The following is a 24,055-nucleotide window of genomic DNA, read 5'->3' on the forward strand; positions in this document are numbered from 1 at the left end:
AGCCTCCGATAATTTGAGACATTGTCGGTAAGCGTAGAGTGTCGCAGTACGAAAAATGCACTAGTCAGATTAAACCCAATACGCTATTCAGCATAAATTTTATTCTTAGAAGTTACAGAAGTTCAGGATTTTGCATTTCTTGATCACACAACAGGCGCAGCGTTTGATGTCGCATTTGAGTTGGTGTAGAGATATCCTGCGCTCCTGTTACTTCTGCGTATAATATTCAAGCTAAATTTGATAACATGATTTATTCATCTGCTTGGTTTTTAATAATGTTTTTATTATCATTATAACTATTATTAATCACAGCGAATATGATTTTCCACGTTACTACTGATTAAATTTCGAATACATCCACCCGCTAATCAACAAAGCATCAAATTGCAAGAGCAGAAAATTTAGTGTTTTTTCCATTTAAACCACTCCACGCGCACTGAACATTCTCAGAAAGGCGAATCTAAATATACTCTACAACCTCACTAACACTCCTGCGAAAATTGCGTGCAAATCTCTCTCAGCTACCCATCCGTATTATGACGGAGCCGGCCGATGCTGCTGTCCGCAGGACGCTTCGGCCAGACCCAGCCGGTGTGTACATAGTAATATGTCGCCGCACAGCATAAAACGCACCGAATATGTATGTGACCCGATCCTAACCAGCGGAGGACAAACCGGTCGTGACGGTACTGTGGGGATATTACTTCAAAGAAGCGTGCACAATAAGAGTGAGAGAAAGACTATGCTCACTTCGCCTGCAGCCGTGGCAGCAAGCATGGTAGAGTGAGAACTAGATACCTAACAACAGAGATAGCATCGCATAGCCCGCAAAATTTTCCGTGAGTGGGGAGAGTAGGCGTTTCCAGAGGCGTATTCCTGCCTCGTTTTGTAGTAGCATGCTGGTAAGGCCGTAAGGCTGGTCGGAATTGGTCTGTGTGAGTCGGTTTGATACTGCTGGGTATATGAGCCTCAAAGTGCCACTGCCACTGCTGCCGTTTTATTTTACTGCCAGCGTTTGTGTGTTAACATGTAGCTGTAACTGTAGATGTACACAGCACATGTTGGATGCAGAGAAAATTTTTACAGGCGCCGAATACCCTGAAGCTTCACCTGAAACTCACCAGTTCCAATCTATCGATTGCGCAGACCAATTCCAATGCGCTCTCCTTTTACGACGGGCCCTCAGTTTTTCGCTCTCTCGTCTGTATTTAGCTTTTGGGCAAGCCACTTGTAGCCTCTTGTTGCTTCTTGTAGTAGCAAAGTTCATCAGGCGCGCGTGAATTCCTATCATTGCTCAGTGCTTTTGGAAGCTGTGCTCGTCAGTGATAATCGCTACCGCTGTTACCGTGGATGCTCTGATCTACCTGCCGACGTTTGTTACCTTCGTGGAAACACGCGAGAGTGTACTTTAGAGAAGTTCGCAAAATTCAGTAAGCCTTTTTCGGACCTAACCACCGGTGAAAATTTTGTCCAATATAGCTGCAGCCGTACAACATATCGGACACTTTCCATGTAAATGCTGGGCATCGGATAACGACGATGGATACCAACAAGTGTGGCTCGATGTACAATCTCCAAACGAAACATTGCCGCCAATAACTTTCACAATAAAGAACACAACCAAGCCTAACAAAATCGTGATCCGGCCAAATCGTGAAGTGAACGTTTCAAAAGTGACAACTAATTAAATGAACCAAACCGTGTAGTTAGATCAAATTATTTATTTCACCAATTCATTAAATATCCTTCTTATATTGATCATAACTGGTGCAATTACCCACTCGCCATCTCGCCGAATTCTTTCAAAGCATTGTGTGATAACTGTAGTCTCGTTTTAAATAGTAAACGCCTTATCAATAACGCTACCATCTAATTCGCTGCGATGTGTTTGTGAATCTGAATGACCGCAAAGTCAACTTACAAAAAGTTAGGCAACCCAACAGAAGAGTTCGTAGTTTTGAATTAGTTAATTTTGCCGAATTTTGTGATACTTGGATGTGCCTTTCAAGAATAGTCCCGAAAAAATTTCTGCTGTAACTGAAAAAATCGAGCCCGTTACGTTCGAGTTTAGTGTGCAGTATCAGCAAATCAAAGTCTGTGCTATCAGTCATAAAAGTTTTGTAAACTTCAGTTTATGTTCTAAATAAGCAAAAATAAACTGAAGACTGCTGTGGATATAACGGATATTACTGTAGTGTATAAAGAAATTATTTGTGCATTACCGTGGGAGACGAATAATTCAATCATCGTTAATAGGAGGACATCATGATTATGGTATAGTAATGTTTTTTGCTTTATATAATTTTACTATTTCTGAAAAACAATTTTAACATTCACAATTTTCATATCCGTTCTGATAGTGGTACCTTCCCAAAATTTTTTCTTCATTTGCAAATTGTTGGTTGTTCAAAATATACTAAAGTTACGCAATTTTATGAAATTCTTTACCACATTGTAGACATCGATTTATTATTTGCTATTGGGTGAAATTCAAATAGGTAGAGTTGAATTTTTCGTCTGCTCAGCGATTTATTCTGAGCTGCTTAGTCGCACTTGCAGGTAATCATGAACTGTTAATGTACCGATTGAAGACGAACTACATATAAAAGTGACTCTACTGGTTGGAATGTATAGTATATGTAGTAAGAGCTCGATTTTGAAATTTTTGTCTAATCTGTGGAAACGTTCTACTAATTGAACTACACTGAACGGGATAAAACACAAATCAAATGGCAACCGGACAGCTCTGTACGCTTCCCGGACCCCATTGCCAGTCTCGCCTCTCAGATTATATTAAAAACAAGAAACAACTAGTCATACCCAACCGTCAATCTAATTTCTCTTTTATCTTTTGTAGGATGAAGATATGTTATTTGTGTTATTAAATAATCCCGAAATACAGATCATAAAGAATCATAAAGTTTCATCGTTCCCGTTTTTCCTAGTCACAAAATTGTTTTATGCTAAGTAGATTGCTGCAAGATTATAAGTAAAATAATTCCAGAAAATAAAAGAAGAAATGATGGTAAAGTCATCATCAACTTGCTTCTTCAAATCGTTGTACCTCGAAATCATCAAATTACTGTACCTCGAAATTGTTTAAAACGTAAACATTTGACGTTATTTGATCAATGACTTTTGAAACATGTAAAAGTTATAGCGAAACCAATTTGAAGTCATTTAAAAAACTAAAAGCATTTGATAATATATTGAACACTAGAATATGATTTCATAGATCAAAAGTAATACATTGTTTTATGATGACGTTTCTCTTAGTAGCAGTCTCGATATATTATACTTAAAATTCAAAGGCGCATGATTTTACTAAAGCATTTGTTGTAGAAAATCTCGAAAAACATGTACTGAATAAAAGTTGAATACTTCACCAATAAATAAAAAGTTAACAGAAAGAAAAAATAAGGAAAGCCCTGTTTTCAACCATCTAGTGGTGCTATAATGCCTTTCTCATGTAACTCATGTTCACATTAATATTACTAAGAGACTACAAGGCCTTTAATTTGATTCTAAGTTGAAAGAAATAGATTATGCGGTCTCCGAGAAATCATCACTATCACTTTTTTTCGATACTTTCGAAATTTGGAAAGAAGATCCGGTATACTCAAAATCAATGTATTTGGTCACCAACTAAACAAACTTGTCCAATTTAACAATTATACTGCTATTTGAATGTATTAGATTGGATTTTTCCGTGGCATGTATAAAAACACGCCCCCGAAAATTAAATTTTTATACCTATCAGCTTATAATTCCGATACGGGATGTCGTATCCGGATGAAATTTGGTAGGGTTCTATAGGGTTGTAAGACCTTTTATTTTATTTTACGTTTGTGAAAATTGTATGAGCGGTCTCTGAAAATCGGTTGTTCGTTTTTAGTTCATTTTGCACATTTTACCCTGTAACTACCGAACCGGAATTCCTATCCAGGTCAAATTCAATAGCAACCTATGGGACCAAGAGAAATTTCATTTGAATCTAAGTTTGTGAAGATTGGTCCAGCCATCTCCGAGAAAATCGAGTTTTCTATATGATAAAGGAAAAAGAGCTTGTCTCTTCTTTCTGTAATAATTATTTTAATTTTTCGCTCAAATATTGATGAATATAAGATACTGGATTTGCAAGCCAGTTGTCGTATGTTTATACCTGGAAAGATTCTCACACTTTTGCATCGGCTGTGCAATCTCTTAAGTCAAAAGAGTAACTTCCGCATCAGAATGTGCAATACTCTACCAGAACACGAGACGACAAATACAAAAATATTTAAGTGTCGTCTTAACGTTAGGCTACTTTCGAAATTCTAATAAAAAGAAACCGAACTAATGCAACACGACGTAAATGATGTATTAGAGGTACAATTATATGTATGCATGTGTGAAGCCACCATCAGTTCAAGGCATCACAAGTGGAAGCAGGTAGACTTACAGTAGATCCGAATTTGATTACCGGATAGCTTTCATATTACTGCTGTTAAGATGGCCAAAATGGGCTTTGAGTTGCCGGAGACTTCCAGCAAGAACATCCGGCCATATAATAAAGTTTTTCGCTGTACCAGCTTAAACCTGCATGATGGTTTGTTTTTTAGAAGGATGCGTCTTACTCATTTCAGATCTTCATAGGGAAAGATAAAGCTTCCCCCACGTGACTCAGGCTCACAGTTAAAAAAACTGTAAATTTCCGTAAATCCATCATATAAAACAGAACTTTACGTGACACACACTGTTGTGCTTTAAATTTACATGAAAGATTCTGATCCGTAGTAAGTTTACATGTATTGAGAAAACTCAAGCATGTAAAAATAAAACTATATTAAATAATAAAATTTTCGGATCGTAAATAAAAATATGTTTTGAATTTAACACATATAAGTTTATCCATGCTTAATAGGATATCGCAACTTGAGATAAAAATTGTGAAGGAAACGTAAAGTGCATAAAGCGAAGTAAAAAATTGCGTTACTAGCATGTAAATCTCAATCGGTCAAAATGTAAGTTTACTGCCAGAAAAGTCCATTTTACTCACTTTGAAGTTAACGCTACACGGAAAATTGATTGTAAACAAACTTAATATTGATGTATAAACGAATATTTAAACATTTATATTACATTGAATGGAACACCGATACCGGTTTCCGTCTTCGCCGTTTGAGTCGATTCAAAAATTCCTTTTTAATTATTTTCAAAAACTTTTGCTGTTATGGCAATCTACTCTTTCATCCAGGCATTCATTTGTGAGGTACATATTAGAATATAATATAATATAATATAATATAATATAATATAATATAATATAATATAATATAATATAATATAATATAATATATTATATTATAACATGATATAATATAACATAATTAATTTATATAATAGACTATAATCTCATACAATAACATAAATTACAAAACGATATATAAAATAATTTGCTACGATATGACATATAACAGTTAGTGTCGCAATGTCAGTTATGTTCTTCTTTCGTCGCAATAAAGCAGGAAATAGAATATGTCTCTTCTAATATTTTTTTTCGGTTTTTAACGATATCAAACTAGCAAGACATTATAAGAGGAGAAAGAATATGAAATTATAGAGACCTAGTACACAGTTCGAAAAAATCTAGTGATTTGACATCTTATAACATGAACATAAATGAAGCGTCGTATTTCACTCAAATTTATATTCAAGAACATGTAAAATTATGTGATTTGAAAATCACATGGCTTGATATCGAATGAAATAAAAAACAATAGAAACAGCGCGACTTGAACCGAGAAACATTAGCTCGCAAAGCACGGCAGCTTTCGACTGTGCCATAGAAGCACATATCTGCTCGATGGATTATTGATGCATATAAATCCACATAGCGACTAATGGTAGCCGAATGCAAATTACCCTCGAAGCCTGTAAAATTCTGTGGGAATGGAATATTTAGTCTTTTGACAAGGTTAATTGTTATGAATTGTGTCGTTTGTAGAATTACGTCACCTGTGAAATTCATTTTTTTTCTCTGTACTCAAAGAAGGATGTGAAGATGGTAATTTAAGTAAGCAGAAGGCTTCTCGTATCTAAACTTTTGCCTTCTACCAGAGGAGTCGAACATAGGCATTTTAGCGATACGAATCATCCGAGTCTCTGATATGTCAGAAAGTAAAGGCAAAGGTCGTTTGTCATTTACTATCCGAACCGGCAAAAGTAAAGTTACGAGAAGTTGTCACATTCTGTCCATGATGGCTTCTCACACAATGTGTTTCATTGTGTTGATATTTTCTCATATCTATATAGCTAATTATAACACCGGAATGGAAGATTTGTCCGAAACTATTGCTTGAGTGCCTGGAGTTGTAGCGTATGGCTATTCGTCCCAGGGTGCAGGCGGCGCACGGACAGCCATTCATCGCTGTGATGGAATCCCATCAAATCTTTCAAATCAAATCAAATCAAATTTTTTCTAATAATAATAATATTCACATCAATCAAAACAGTATTGTTAATGATAACAAAATAATAATAGTAATAATAATAATAATAATAATAATAATAATATAGTAAAATACAATAACATAATATAATACAATGCAATATATAATAAAAAATATAATTATACTTATGATATGCCTTTTTATACTATGATAAATATTACTATATAGAATGGGGTTAAATTTAAGAGTCATTTCGCACCCTCTATTTCTTCCACTAACGCATAACGCGATAGCACCCAGTCGTCGCTTTTCTATTGACTAAATGCATCATGGACACACGGGGAGGCATGAGATAGGAACTTGTGAGGACTTAGTTATCTCACCATTAGACGACCTGAAAGATGTATTAGAGGTACAAAAATTGAAACTCAGTGTTTGTCCGGTTTAAAAGCTGGCGTGATACAATAATGGCTTCGATCAATAACGACATACACGTGTATGTAAAAGACGATACGTGCTCACGACATTCCCCCGCTGGTCATTGATAGTTACATTCTAAGATTCATGCCGCAGTGCGGATAGATTAGTTGTCGGAAAGAAAGTGTGCCAAAATTAATTCCCTACTATCCGGAACGGCGTGTGTGTTACGTATTCGATTATATAAGGCTACTATTTCTTACGTGACTTTTGGTCCAGGTACAAGGTGTGCTAGTTAAGTAAATCGACGGTAATTGCGAGAAAACTGCGGAAAAGTCAGCTTCAACTGAACACAAGGACAACTATTTAGCACCAGCAACTAGTAAACCAAGTTGTTTTGAATCTGATTTTCTAACAAACGTTAGGAACAATGTGACGAGAAAACACAAACATTCTTCAAATCTCGATACCACCCAACACATTTGGAGCGTAGTGACAGGATGCTAGATCAAACCAAAATAGAGTTGTTGCTTTATGTTTCCTTATGAATGGTAAGAGACGTTTCTCAAGGCACTCTTTCGTCTAAATTGTACCGGTCATTGTTCCGGATGTGATGAACGGGAACGCTTATTTTACCACAATCGCCTGTCAGATCATGAAATTCGCAAATTTCGATAATTCCTTCTTTCTAACATACTCCGTAGCATCGAACTTAGAATTGGCAACGAAATATACATGCACAGGAAGTCAACAATGCAACATGATTTGGTGACACACTTTGTGTACAGTTTCCGGGTACGGGTTTTCACAGTGATGTATTGCTTTTCATTCCGGTTTGGGGTTTCTTACACCTTGTAAACATGTAACTCAAAACGTTTCATGATTTTCTGCACAAAACTGACTGACAACTCAGACTTGTGAGCGATGTGAACTGTTGCATAACTTTGGGGCCATCCATTGAACCACTTTGACGACCTTCGGATCCTTCCATTTTTAATTTTATTTATGAAGAGTACAGTTTGATTTGATTTTGTAATTCTGTTTTGAATTTCGTTTCAACAAATTCATCTCGCTATTGCATAAGTTAGAAACCAATAGAAGGTTTACCTTCACGTAGAAGACTAGGGACATACATTACGCACGAATATATTGCAGTATTGTTAAGCTTGAGCTTGTTAATGATTTGTGTTACTTTAATCCTAATCGATCAGAGTACCGCATACAGAAAGACGTCAAACGCACGAGCTTTTCACGACATGAAGCAGGATACCAGTAGATAAATTAATGTTTAAACAACTTTTACCGCAGTATTATTCTTAGCTAGTTGCGAAACGCTATTGATACTATTTGCGCTAACTAGACTACTCGACAAAGAAAGTGGACATTAAGCATCCGTGAATAGCCGAGCTCCCAGTTTTTTTGTTGAAGTATTTTCTAATAAGGTTTAGTTGTTAGCAATCAATTCAAAAGTTTTTATTTGGTAAAAGGCTGTAAAATATGAGGCATTCCGAACCTTCGCATATACTGACACGCTAAGGGTAGTTTCAGAGCTAAACTACTGCATTCAAATCAGTATGCCAATCGAACCGGTTTCGTGAGAAAAAACGACGATAATGGCAATGAAGATGATGAGCGTATATGATTATGCTTGGAATCCTTCAACACACTATCAGACGATTGGTATTTGCTGCTAGCGGCGACGAGAAAAAAATAAAACACTGAAATGTAAATTTTCCAATTTTTTCCGACTTGCACGCATCACTTTAAGGCGAAATTTGATGGACAGCATCGCAATCAGTAGTATCTTCGCATTCAAGTTAGGAATAAATTTTCAGCGTGGGAATCAAAAATTTTTGATTATGACCATTTATATTTAAAAATACACCTACTGTTTTGATCATTCATTAGAATTGAAAGCTTAATACCGGTGATAACATTTAATATTTCAGAAGTACCACTGCAAATAAGGAGCGATATGTATATCCATATGCAAATATAAAGCCTCATCACTCTTTAATTTTTCCACAACCGTTGCCGTGGATACAACAGAGTTCCCCTCAGTATGTCACTCTTTCCGATGCCATTATACATATGCAAATCGTGGTGCGGTGTATCTTCCTAGTAATGGTAAAGGGGATTTCATTACAGCCACATAAGTCTTCCGAAAGTTGCGTTTACTGCACAATTTTCTTTCTTGTGCAAATATGTGTGTGTGTGTGTTTTCTTCTGTTAGCCCCGGGTAAAAGATTCGCTGTCACCCCGATAAATGTCTTTTTCGGAGCATTCGTTGTAATTCGAATTTTCGTGTGTTGCCCTCTCCATGGTTTCGTTAACTGGGATTCACTCCGTTGAGGAAAGCAACTCGGCCATTATAGAGCTAGAATGATTCCGGTTGAATTTCCGTCCATTTGATGTCTCACATGGGAGAAAAACTGGTTTGTATAAAGAAGAAACCAACCAGCAGCGGTCGGTTGGTCGGTCGGTCTCTTATGTAATCGAGTCAAATTTTAACAGCATTTTGTGTTGCTTATGCAAAATTGCAGCCAATCGAGAAGTACGGTAGTGACCTTATTCTTCTACCTGACTCGTGTACCTGATTTCGAATGGTCTGTCAACCGGAACTTTGATGTATCTGGTTTGCATTAACCTTGCCAAGTAATGATACGATACAATAATGAAGACTGGAGCTAAGTTTGCTTTAAAGCTAATAATAGCAGTTGCAACAATGTTTGCAGTGATTCTACTCGGTAAGTTGGCTCAAAAATGTTTAAATTCTTGGGTCACAAAATTTTAGAATTTCGCATTAGTCATTATCAATTTTGATGAAATATATATTCAGGGGTTTTTATATTTCGGATCAGTACGGGTATTGTACGAGTTTATTCTACGATGTTTTATTTAAACTAGCGATATTCGCTTTGCGGATGCGATAAATATCGGGAACGTAATAAGACGTAATTCAAATACTGTCGGCAACTTTCAAACCGTCTTGAACCAAGGACACAGATTAAAAAGTGCTTAATACACCTAGCACATAGCAGTAAGATGATACGTTTTTTATCGATTCACATATTTTCTGCATATGTTTTTCCAGACAATCGGTTGTCTCTCAAAAACTGTGACTAGACTAGTCATCGATTGCTTTATTAAAATAGGACAAAATATTTATTAAAATAATCAGGACAATATTGAAAAATATACGTAGTTTTTTAATATATTTGAGTGATATGAAAATTACGTTTTTTTAGTAGTTGTAGTTGAAAACAGTTACAACAGTTAGTAAAAAAATGTATGGGTTACAGCGCCGCTTTTACGTATTAAAGAATCCGAGGGCAAGATTTATTTGTGTGTCCCTAACTAACTGAATGACTTTTTTTTCTCGGTGGGTCCCGTTAAGGGTCCCCTATAATAATAAGATTAAATACGTCACAATCGAACAATTAACAATTTTTTACCACTGGAATAGAGGGAAAAGCCGCTTACACAAAAATATCGGTATCTACGTTAAAAATGAACGAGTTTTAACCTTATTTAGTAACTATTTAAGTTTCTAAACATTTTTTTACAAGATCAATTGTGACAGATATTGTCAAAATAATGCATTTTTTACATAATAGTTTGAATAACTTGGAAAGTCATCATCCGATTTAAAAACGAATACAATACCCTAAATCCTTCTAAAAAGACTTTCCATTTGCAACTAATTTGGTTAAAATCGGTCCAGCCGTCTCTGAGGAACACTCCTCTTGACTTTTCACACACATACTTACACCCACAGACGTTTGCTCAGTTCGTCTAGCGGAATCGATTGGTATATGACACTCGACCTTCAGAGTTTCGAAAAAGTTCTCCAATGTTTCAGCGAATGTCATACCTATTTTCTATGTATATTAAAGAACCCTAGAAAACCCTCATACTATATATAGCCCCCTCATATAGCCCAGCTCATGGTACAGCAACTACGACTTGAATAGGATCCATCCAGCGGTCAGATTTTTCCGACGCTACTTCTGAGTAGGCATACTTGCACTGAGGATCATCTTTCTGCCTATCGATGAGAAACTAACTTTGCCGTCTTTTAATTTAATTCTTTTCGCGGCGGTTACCGATTAGGTTTTTTTTCATTTTGTTGTAAGTTTGTTTCAAGAAACCTCTTAATTTTAATAAATACCTGCAGCAGTCTTGAGTGTTACATCATAAATCTTGCATCGAATCTGTAAACTCCACAAACGCCTATTGAAAACCATTTTAAAATCATATTCAAGCGAAAATCAACCAAATGTTTGAGGTCAATAATATGCGCTCCCATTTTTATCGTGAATGTATAGATAAAAATTTAAAAAATTCCACATCTTCTTGACATAAATGCGCTTCTCACAAAAGTGTTCGTAATTTATAATAAAAATATTTTTTGTGATTCATCGTCGTTTTGGTTTTGGTAGCTTCGACATTGCACTATGATGCAAAACAAAAAAGTGTTCTGCAAATAACAGAAACTTTACGTCTGCTTAGCGGTTCAAATTAAACTGTCGAGTTTCACATTACGCAGTTTAATTTGAACTGCTATGCACTGATAAGTTAAAGACGAAACTCAAACGTATTGAAAACGGTTATGTGCCCTAGCACAAAATTTGGCTAACCCCTGAAAGAGTGTCATAAATGTTATTCAAAACCATCAAATTTGCTCTGAGTGAAACTGTCGTCCAACGAACATACGCACATCGACACAGTTTTTTAAAGGGATCGAATTAACAACATTTTAAAGAGGATGTTTGAATGCAATGTTCAGAATTCATCCATTGTTTAACTCTCGCTCTAATTATTTTATTTTTGGTGCGCTGCAATTCTGTTAAAAAAACAAAAGCGGTATTGATTACAGCTCTCGTGAGACAGGTAGTCATTGCTGGATTAATTACAAAACCTTTATGAAATTTAATTAAAACTAAAAGGCATTCGAAGGTGACTTGGGAATATGTTATATGTATATAGTAGAGTAACTATAATCAGTTTGGAATGACAGCTTCCAGTTCCAAACGAGCAAACGGCCTGTGAATTACAGCGTGAAGCTAACGAAACTGCCAACATTTCGGATTAAACATTTTGAATTGTTGCCAACATTACGGTTGAGAAGTCTTCACTCTGGTTATAGACACTCTGGTATATAGAATGAAACATTACAACCCGATCAGAAGAAAATAGTTAATGCTAGCAAAAGAGCTTAAAGTGATATTCGTAAGGTTGAATTAAGAGATAAAATAGCTTAGCAGAATACCTAAAATTATCACCCGAATATGCAGAGTAATATCTAATAGAGGTATTCCCAGTACCAAAACAATAGCACAGTAACATTTAAATTTAGAACACAGTGAGTAAACCAAAAATGTATTTGAATTATCTTTGAGGAAACACGATTGACGGTTTCGAAGAATATATTTCTTTTGTTGATGTATACCGAACACAATGAAATAAAACGATGAATAACTATTTTACTAAATTCTATAATCTATAATCCATTCTATAATCCAACAATTAGATGAATATCACATTAAATTCAAATTCATTCTTGCATTTTCACTGAACATTTCTAAAACTTCTCTAGAAGTTATAAAATTTTTACAACAATTTATAAAATACGTTTGTTTTATACCTACATAAGTTATATTACCTCGAAAAAGCAGAATAATAGCAAAACAAGCTGTAATTCCAAATTTAATTGTTCGAACTGTTGACGTAGGACTACACAATCATTGTCAAAAGCACAAATAACTTTCAATAAATACTTTTAGAATTTTGAATTTCCTTAAAGGTACTGTTTATTGTAGTGATAAGATGGTCCGCATAATTCATACCGAAATGAAAAAAGCGCTTGCCGCACAAGTCACCTCTGATCAAAATCATCCAGCGCTCGATGGACGATGTTGTTTAGCAGATAAAATGCGAAAAATCAGCTGAACTCCGACAAAAATAATTGCAAGAAGCAAGACGAACAGCGCACAAAAATCCACATAAGTCATATAAATTAATGATAATGGTTATGCAGAATCTCATCACATTTTTGTTACAGTATAATACCAATCCGAATCTTTATTTAATTTAAATAGTTTTCCCGGAAAAATTCGTAAGTCGCCTCAATCGTCTCACCCTCACTACGGCTCTGCATCTGCTCGTACGAGTAGCAATTCAGATTTACAATTCTGATAGCTAACCTGGAAAGTACGATTAATTGAATAATTTTGAATTATTTTTATCAAATAAATAGAAAACTATCAAATAAATAGGTTGTATTATGTTGAAAAGTTTATTGCGAAATTGTTCCAATGTCTTGCGCATAACCATCACTCACTTAATCATGATTGCATTGCATATATCACTGAACGGATATAACTGCAATTTAATCCTATTACCACATCATAGAAGGGTAACAGAGATATATTGGCCACTTCATATATTTTGGCCCACCTAACAAACATTATGGATTTAATCGATGTTAAGTAACACACGTTGCATCAATTTGAAGCTAATCACATTAAATTACCTATTGCGGAGGGGGTTTTCAAAGATATTAAAACATTTGGTGGATACTTTTACAAAGTGGGTCAAAATAAAATCAATCCTAAAGTGGGCCAAAATACTTTTGTTACCCTATACCTCGATCAACACAGTTTTCCGAAGATATTGAAAACGATCGTGTTCATTAAAATCACTGTCACATCCATTATGCAACGGTACTATAAACCGCAATCCTAAACAGAACTCTGGAGAAGTATCAGGAGCAATAATGCTTTCCGCCAGAAGAAAAGAAATTTTATAAACGCAATCAAAATCAACCAGAAGTGAAAATTTATTAGAACAACAAACAATTGTCATTTATCCAAATGTTGATATGATATATTTATAATATGGAAATATCGGAACATGCAATTTATTGTGTGATTTGCTTCCTCTTTAAATGGGACGAGACTCCCGATGCATTAAATGTGTGATTAAATTCTAGTTCACTGAATCAAGCATGAAATAGAAAATCAATTCACTATAGAGACTATTCCCGTACCTTATTTCGCGATACCATTTTCGCATAACGAAATACTCTGCGCCTTCAGAATCCACTAAGAGGGTACTATCTCTACTGTAATAGGTGCGATCCCATTAACAGTATTAAATCAAAATGTGCCACATAGCATTTGAAGCGATTTGCAATCCTAGGTGGCCGGGGTAGTGTCATTATGTGTACACACAGTATGTTTGCTAATGACGTGTGTATGTGTTTGCTTGTGTATAATTTATACATCCATATTGCTACCGAAACGATCTGTTTGCATGATTCATAAATGGCCGGGTGATCCACGGTCGCTAAAACTGCACTTCAAGTTGTGATTTAATTTTATTAGTTGTATACTAGCGATTGAATATGCATTTATAAACCTGAAATGAATGTTTTAACTTTTATATACAAGCAGAAATTATATCAATATCACGATATGTATTTTTATACCGAGTGACCATTCTTGATAAATTGTGAATGGTTTATGTGCTCAGTACAAATCAAACAAGTACAGTACAAGTACAAATCGCTAATGTGATAAATCCATTGCGACAAAAATAACTTTCATCCTTTTCATATCTACAAAAAACAGGTATGGAATTTGCTTGAATTCCGAGACCTGATAGGCCGAGTTTATTATACTAAAAGATTCAGCTCGACAAAGTGTGCAAATGAAGGTGTATGTGAATGGGTGGTGACTCTTCGTGTACGAAACGAGAAGTTATATATTTAAAGATGGCAGAGGCGATTTTGATCAAACTGGTCCCTAATGAAATTCAAAGCTTTGAGTCAAAATGTTCAATATCTGTCAAAATGTTCAATATCTATCAAAATTGAACTTGTAGAGAAAATATACTGCAAAACTTTAATCTCTCATAGAAAAATCGAACATGCGAAAAGCTATGAAATGTAAAATCCGTCCTCTTTGAATAAAGATATCGATAGTTTTGTGTAAGCGATTATCCCTCCTCTAGCAGAAGTTCTGAGCGCAGTCTGATAAAGCGATGTTGGGAAGCAAAATCAAATATAATTTTCAATGCTGTTACGTGCAGTAGTTTCAAAGTACTTGACAAATCGTGTACAACCCCCTTGTTCATGGCATATTGTAACCTTTAATTGAAACACTGTTCGTTTCTGGCAACATAATCTTTTATATATAACGTGGTATGGCAATTCATAAATGGCAGTATATTTGAATTCAAAATATTCTGATAAGTAGATTGATTCGAACTGCTACAACTAAATTACAAGAATATCCAAATGAGGAGTAATAAAACATATATCGCCTAACTGTTAGGTGGATTTAGTAAATTTTCCTAATTGAAATCACGAGAAAGATATATTATAAATAAGTGGAGCTTACTGCTGAATGTCAACTATGCAGATACAATATTTGCACTGGGTAAGATACTTTTGGTACTTGGATGGTAAGAGCTCGATGCACGACCATTTTAAGCTATAGCTAAAGTTAGAAAAACGATGTTACAAAAAAAAAGATAGTGATACCAAGAAGACGAACTGTGAGAGAAAATAATCGACAATTCATGTTACCAATAGTGTTTTCTCATTTTGTTCTATCTTTTTACCTTTTTTTATATATATAAAAAATAGGTATAGAATTCGCTCAAACTTTCGAAAATTTTTCCGAGGCCCGGAGGGCCGAATGACATATACCAATCGATTCAGCTCGAAGAACTGAGCAAATGTCTGTATGTGTGTGTGTCTGTATGTGTGTTGTCAACTAAGAGGTCGAGATCTCAGAGATGGCTGGACCGATTTTGATCAAACTAGTTGCAAATGAAAGGTCTCCCCGTCACCCAAAACGGTTTTGGTTTTGAGATCGGATGTTTACTTTTTGAGTTATACGAAGTTTTATGTCAAAATTTTTAGTTTTTTGACAGTATCTGTCACAATTGACCTTAAAAACAGAATATGTTTTCAGACTTAGATTCTGCACGGTAATAGCTATCCAACAAGCCATAGATTGTTAAAATCCGTCCATTTTCAACGGAAATATAGAAATATTTGTGTAAGCGGCTTTTCCCCCATATTCTAGCAATAAAAGCTCTGAGCGCTGTATGGCAAAGAAAGGCTTGGGAGCAACGTAAAACACAATTTTTTTTACTGTTACATACATTTTTTTCTAAGTACCAAAAAGACTGTGTACAGCATCCTTTTTCATGACATTTAGCCTCGGACCGATTTTAGCACGGCCCGTTTTTTGGCAACGTAATCGTTCGAATATGACATATGTAAACCAGATGATGGCAGATTTTTTTTTAATTATATTGTTTCAAACTATTTACAGCAATAAATGCTGGAATAACATAACATACATATACCATTCGAATCAGTTCGTCGAGATCAGCAAATGCGTGTGTGATAAATAATTTCACTCAATTTTCTCGGAAATTTTCTTTTCTACAAATTCAGATTCATACAAAAAGTCGTATGCTCCAAAACAAAGTTCCTAAATTATGTTTGGTTCCGACCTCTGGTTCCGGAACTACAGGATGATATGTGAAACTAAATCAAAATTGTGTAACTCATTCTTCTCGTAGATGGCTGAACCGATCTAAGATTCAAATGAAATCTAGAAATCATCTAAGATTCAAATGAAAAGTTTCAAGATTCTATAAAACATCTGGCTCTTCAGTCAGATCCAACTTCGGATCGGGGAGGGCGATTGGTATAAAAATGTGTATTCCACATAAATTAATCAGGTTTATCGGGTTAGCAGATTTGGATAGTCGATAAACAAAATTAACTTTTTTCAGTTTTAGTGGTATTCAGTTGTCGATTCAGAAGGCACCTAAAAATTTAATTCGTGCTATGATTTCTCAAAGATGTCTTCACTGATTTTCAAATATTTTGAAACAAATGTAAACTATACAGTTACTCAGGTGAATTTATCTGACTTCGGCCATACCGATTTTAGAATTCCGGTTCCAATATAAAATCGTTTCTCAAAGCTCAATCGTTTTCTCAAAAAAGCCTAATCAAATTTCAGAAACAAAAATTCAAATTAAAATAATCTTATATACAAAATTAGTAGATTTTGTACATAAATACAAAAATTAATTAATTTTATACAATTATGACTTCCGGTTCTCGAATTACATGATGATGAATTTTTCAAAATTCAAACCGATATAGAAGATGACAATCTCGAGAAGCTTCAAAGTTGGACTCAAAACTGTTGTAATTTATTCGTCATATGGCCATACGAATCGGTTTGGGTTATGCTGGTTCCTGAATACCGGCTCTGGAAGTACCTTAAATTACCGTAAACTCTAAAGTGGAACTTACATATGATGGCATGTTTAATCGATTATCACACTTCTAGATTCAAATTCGATCCGATTTGCAGTTTCGACAATACAGAGTAATGAGTGATTAAAATCTCAAATTGTCGCTTAAAACGACGGTCATGAAAATGTCATGTCATGTCATGCGAACTAAGACACCGAAGAATATTCATGCAAAAAACACATGCGGATGATAAAAAAAGGTATCATCTCACTGCTAGGTGGATTAAACACGTTTTTGAGAAAAAAATTGTGCATCTACATCCAGGGTGTAAAAAATGTATTGAAAATCCTATTAATCTTTAACAAAAAATGAAATTAAACAAAAAAGTTTGTATTAGATTTTTCTTTCTAAGATCAGTTTGCTCTTACGTTTTTTTTTGTTTTGATTATAGAGGTTTTAACCTTAAGGTCATTCGCCTCTTCGGGCCAGAAAAATGGAAGATTTTTTAACAGTAAGTTTCATGAACAATAGAGTAGTTTTTATTTAAAAGTGCAAATAACTTGACTTTTCTTTCAAATTTTTGCACTTTCCTCATCCCCCTCCCTCCCTTGAATACTCATCCCGTTGAACACCCCACCCCCTTTTGGGCCCTCCCTTGAACTCTCCATTGATAAAGGTCCATAACTTGTTGAGTTTTGTTCCGGTAGGCTGGAAAATTTCACAGAATATTCTTGAAATATTGTACTATAATAAAATACAAAGAAAAAAATAAACGATTTTTCAAATGTGTTTGACCCTACCCGCCCTTTAAGAATATTCTACATTTACATATATAACAGGTATTAGATTGTTAATGAAAAGCTTTATGATTCTGAGCTGAGCTGAGCTAAGCTGAAGTAGATTGCTCGTAGTTGCACTTCGTGATTGACCGAATGAGTGGAAATGTACGATGAACCAAGAAAATGAAGCTTGGGAGCAGCAAATCATTATTTACTGTACATACCCACTCATTTGTAACTTTTTATTAAATGATCAATAACGACGCTGGCTACGGCGAGAGGCTGTGCTACCGAGGAAAAGGAAGGAATGTTATTCCGATACTCGTTGTTTCTAGACACCGCGGGTACCATCGGAAAGGGATCCGGATATGTTTTGGTAAACAATATGATCTCAACAAAACCTGATTTTCGATACTCAGGAGAAATATAATAAGAAAAATATAAAATATCTCCAAGGAACGATCTCACCAGTATCCCTTTTCTCCTGCTTGCTCTGCCGTCAGCAACGCGAAATGAAACACGACCACTGAAAGAATAAAATAAAAAACTCGAGAATGGGTCCGCTGCAGACCAACCCTAGACCTTAGTCTGAATGACACGATCGACTTGTAAACTTTCACACATTCCAGAGAAATCCGACAACACCGACAATGACATGCAGACGGCGCTTCGATCGGTTAACAGGTTAACATCGTGGACTTTTGGGGCGGAAAATTCTCAGTTTCCGCCGCTCGAGCATCTTTAGTTTCGCGGATCAATATTATTCTAAAGAAACATTTTCGCTACTAAACACACACTCGCCACACCTGCACTATCACTCAAAAAAACTATTTCAATCAAATTTTTAACTATACGTATCAAACAACACATTGAAATTACACTTTTTAAGAGCACTAGGACACCAGTTCGTTTGAAAATCTCATCCAAGTCAGTCGTTAAAACAAAACCGCTTACGTTCGGGACGGAAGAAACCAAGTACAGTATTATGTAGTGAACAATATAACGATCTCGAAATGAGTGAACCAAATGAACAAAAGCTACCACTACGAAATAATACAAATATTGTTGACTTCAGGCAGTGCAAAATTCGACCGACCTGTTTTATAAAGAGTTGGATGAAATTCAATTCTCAAAAGACAATAACAATGTGCACTATGTGCAGCACGAAAACATCAAGTACAACATTCCAGTATATATGGAAGATAGTGCTATAGAAGTGCGTGTGCATGATCTTCCCTCAAGCGTCATCGATCCTTATATTCGCAAAACTATGTCCCAATACGAAGAGATTCTCTCGATCGAAAAAGAAAAGTGGAAGAACTGTTTCCCCGGTATTCTAAATGGCCTACGTTTGTTACGTATGCGCTTGAAGAGGCCTATACCTTCTTATGTGATTTTCGGTCAGCATACAAGAATCCCGTGCAAATCACTTGTTACCTATGACAATCGTTTGGCCAAATGTCAATATTGCCAAAAAACTGTTCACTACGGTAAGCCATGTGATAAATTGGACAAGGAGACAACTACACCAAAGAACAACGGTTCTTTCTTCACACCAACCACAAGCAACCCAAGTACACCTGTGACAGCCACCAACAACAATGAAGCATCCCCTTCAACGAAACCATCAGTATCCCCTATAGAACAAAGTACACCAGCTGTAGTTAACAACTTACCCTCCAACCAACCAGCAACTGCAACCAATATACAACAAGGCACTTCTACAGCAACTAGCAACGAACTCAAGACGGAAATCAACAACAATACCACCTACGCGGCAATGGATGACGAGACGAGCCATGAACAAAGTGCCCCTCAATCCTCGCAGGAGGAAAATGGAAGCTCCTCTCCCCCTAGAAAAAGGGTGACAACGAGATCCAACACAAAAAAAAATTTTTTTAAAAATCTGCCACGTAAATCTTGTACGCAAAATAGGCCTGAAAAAAAATCTTTTAAATGAAAAATAAATAAATTCAACAAATATTATTAATGTATTTTACCAACACGAGTATACAGTTTCGTGGTATTAGGACGTGATACTTCGGCTATCATATTTATTTTTTCAGGATTTTTCAGATTCACCAGACTTAAGATGAAACGAAATGAATCTGGTAAAAACTACTTATTGGAATTGAATGCAATGAAAAACGTTATCAGGTAGTACGGTCATTTCCATTTAAATTTTTCGTGGTGTCACCTCGTTGTGACATCTGCAAGTCATGCGCCATGCAGATTGAACAAACTTTGCACACAGCTCATATGTGAACCTGTCTATCAGCTTTCTGTGATAACATGTATTAATATATAAAAGAAAATGACTGCACTGCCTATGTCGCTAGTCACATACAGTCAACTATCATTAATAATTCCAGATGGCCTATAAAAAGCAAACGAAATAAGAGTAAGATGCCAAGTAGCACACGTTATTACACTTCAATAACAGTAACTTATATGAAACAAATTCATGGAACAAGTTGAAGACATTGCAACGTGCATCATAACTGCTATGTAACTTGAAAAACGTAAAAGGGTTGCCAAACACGTTCTCAGTAAAGAATAATTGATTTGATCTAGCGTACAAATCAGTCACAACGAAACAAAAAAAATGTGTTAAGTTACAATTTGTTGATGTTTTTCCCAGTCAACATCTATGACCAAAAATTGTTTAAACTCACTATATCTACTCAAAATCTACGTGCTATTCGATATTTATGGTGAAGTTGATCATTGTACTTATTGAAAACGTGCGTGCCATCAATATTTTAGGTTTTAGAATATCGACATACAAAATGATTTTCATATTTTTATTCCCGTCGTATGAAATTTAGAGCTAAAAAGTTGAGATGTGTTCAAATAGATTTTTTTGTGATTATTATTAGTTTCTTATATATACCAAAGTCAAAACAGTTGCCAAACGCAATGAATAAAAATACATTTTTTTAAATTTTATGAACATTTCTTTCACTGGCTATAATGGTAGTCATTTACATAAGTTTTTTCAAGTATACACTGCCGTGACAAAGCAAATATTGACAATTATTCTCTCTGGTAGAAAGCATTTACTTCCCAAAAAGGAAACAAGTTTGCTTGGAACATATACCGGCAAAACATTGTGTATAAACACATACCAAACTGCTTTAAATGTAAGCAATGTCCTACTTATTCCTCTCTTTGATTTAATATTGTTGTCCTGGAGAATGTACGGAAGCTTTCAACCGACACTATATTTGTATTTCTTTGTTGCATCACTACGAATACGGTAACCAATATGAAATCATTACAATTCTACACAAAATAAAGAAATCATTACAATTCTAGAAATGAAGAAATGGAATCATGCACAATTTGTACAATATATCAACTTATGCGAATGATTTTAGATAATCAGAAATGTGAAGAAAAGTGTATTTCGTATTCACGTCATCCAGTTATATCTCTGACATTACCCACCCACTTCGTTTGTCGCATGTTTTACGGTATATGCTTATTTAAATTTCCAAACCAATATATAAAAATGCCGTCAACTCTTAGTGGAAAGTGTTTTTATTTAGAATTTGTGCGCAATTGATAAGGTTGTAAATCATAATGTTTTTACGTCGAACAGTGAAAAGAGTTTCGAAAGTTGCACTCTAATTGTATATCGAACGAAATTCGTTGTTTCTTCCACCAATATTGCGGCTGGTTGTAGTTTTTTTTCAACTAAAGGCTATATCGAAACAAAAAGAAAGGTAAGCTTATATTTGTTCAAAACATAGTTTTAGATCAAGAAAATAAGATCCTTAAGAGTTTGTGTAGAATACTCGTAGTGGGCGGTTGCTCTTCTCTGTTGCTCCTTGTTATTTCATGGTATGATTTGCTCGAGCTACGCCTTTAAGCCGAAGGCTTGGAGTTTTCGGTGAGAGAGTCAATTTCGCTGAGTTGAATGTAGAAAGCAGTGATTTACAAGAAAAATAGTTACGCTGATAGCAGATTGTCTAAGTTTATGTTTCGTTTATGGCTTTTCCATAAATACAACACGGGAAGTCACTATAGTATTCATACCTACTAATGTAGAAAAGTCAACCGTGACTGCAAAATTATTTTCGGTAGTACATAGTGTGTCAGTAGTCATTACAGTGTTAACGTTTTTTCGGTGACAATGCGCCATATAGCTGCAGATTGCAGAAGCTAATTTTGGTTGTTATAACCAGATAAAAAATCAAACAGTTTTCCAATTTCACTGATTTAACTTTAACTGATTGTTATAACCAAATAAAAAATCAAACAGTTCTAGCCGTACAGATTTAACTAGCCATAGCAATTTAGTGTTAAGTAAGCAGCATTTGCAGGAAGTTTTAGTTTTCTGTTTTAATTGGAAGAAAAGAGCAGCTGAAGCACATCGAATACTTGTGAATGCTTATGGTAATAATGCTCCAACTGATAAATAATGTAGGGAATGGTTTCGTCGTTTTAAGAATGGAGATTTCAGCGTTGAAGACAAGCCCCGCTATGGACAACCCAAAACATTAAAGACAAACAGTTGGAGGCATTACTCGATGAAGATCCAAAATAAACGAATGAGGAGCTTGCAAAATCATTGTAAGTGACTCAACAAGCAGTTTCTGTAAGATTAAAATCCATGAGAATGACTCAAAATCAAGGCAGTTGGGTGCCTTATGAACTGGAAACGAAAGATATTTAAAGGCGATTTTTCTCCTGAATCAAAAGAAACAAAAAAATGGCTTTTTACATCGAATTGTTACTGAGGATAGAAAATGGATATTCTATGATAACCTCGAGAAAAAAATACTAACTTAAGCCTATACTACGTCAGTTGTTGCCATCTTCCTCAACATCAACAACGAATTCAAATATTCATGTTTCGAAGGTCATGTTGTGAATCTGGTAGGACCAAACGGGTGTTGTATACTATGAGCTACTATGACCAGGCGATACCGTAATGGGCGATCAGTATAGGCTGCCATTAATGCGTTTGAATCGTGTATTACGAGAAGAACGTTCGGAATACTAGCAAAGGCATGATAACGTTCGGCATCATGTCTTTGCTTGTATTCTTACCTTACTTACCTTACCTAACATCTATAGTCCTGGGGTGTCCTTTGCTGTATCAAGCATACGTCTCCACATAACTTGGTCAATGGCTGCTCGTCGCTAGCCACTCAAAACACGGATGCTTCGTAGATCACCTAGAGCCCAAATACACGAACTCGTCAACCACCTCGATATCGTTACTGTCAATATTCGTGATGAAAGGCGTCATGTGTCTTCTATAGAACTTCTATAGAGTACGATACGTCTAGCTTCTACTTTTAGTTCGATGTACGAGATTACAGCGACTGCAAAATAAAATCATGCGATTAATTCTAAAATGTAGTAGATATACCTTCTCAGATTTTCTACTGAACGCATTACAATGCACAGTGGCCAAGGAAGCAAAATCAGCAGGAAACAACTGTTTACTCTTTTATTATTGGCCTTAGAGATTAAAAGTCTTCGGCAAATTAGTTACACTTAATAAACTGCGTTTTTCGGCTATAGTGGTCATGAATTAAAAAATCATTTCCAAATCTGAATGAGATAGAACAACGCATCCTTCCACAATAATTAAGAATAATCAATTTTAAGCAACTTTGTCCAAGATATTGGATGTGTATCTCTAACCGTTTTCATATTACAACTGTTTACATATCTTAAGTTAGGGTGCTTCTAAAACACAGTTTTTTTCCGATATCTTTTTCATTTGAATTTTCTCAATAAAGTAATGTTCAAAGAAATTCAGGGGCCTGAAAAGGCGCTACTTTCAGTGAAAAAAGATTTTATACTGCCTGGTTCAATAGTTATGAAATATTTTAACAATAGAAGCCTTTATTAAATAACGGTATATAAAAATGGGGCAATCCGAAAATAAATCTTTTGATTGCATTTGATAGCTTGTACTTTTTTATATAATATGAGAAAAAATGGAAAACTGTTATTTTCCTATCTCATTTAAATCAAAATTCAGTGCAAGTATTTTTGTACGTTAACATATAGGGGCATTCCACGCAAAATCAGCCACCCAATTTTTTTTTTCATCTAACTATTTTTTCGGTGAAGAACTTGAAAATATTCGACACCTAGTTTTTTATTTCGAT

At 35.3% G+C, this 24,055-nt stretch overlaps 1 protein-coding gene across 4 annotated transcripts in view; it reads left to right on the forward strand.

Annotated features, from left to right (window-relative positions):
- The first annotated feature begins 1,073 nt into the window (after nucleotides 1–1,073).
- The window catches only part of LOC131439509 (transcription factor AP-2-epsilon), a 155,361-nt gene continuing 132,379 nt past the window's right edge, over nucleotides 1,074–24,055 (forward strand). For 2 of the 4 annotated variants that reach the window (XM_058610611.1, XM_058610610.1), the window contains exon 1: nucleotides 1,079–2,274. Coding sequence is in view for 2 of the 4 variants with exons in the window: in XM_058610615.1 (XP_058466598.1) it covers nucleotides 2,266–2,274 (9 nt within the window). In the remaining 2 variants the exon portion in view is untranslated. Of the gene's footprint in view, nucleotides 2,275–24,055 lie in introns of all 4 variants that reach the window. The other 2 variants (XM_058610615.1, XM_058610616.1) reach the window with 2 other exon arrangements.

This window comes from Malaya genurostris, chromosome 3 (assembly GCF_030247185.1).
Source record: "Malaya genurostris strain Urasoe2022 chromosome 3, Malgen_1.1, whole genome shotgun sequence".
NCBI lineage: Eukaryota > Metazoa > Arthropoda > Insecta > Diptera > Culicidae > Malaya > Malaya genurostris.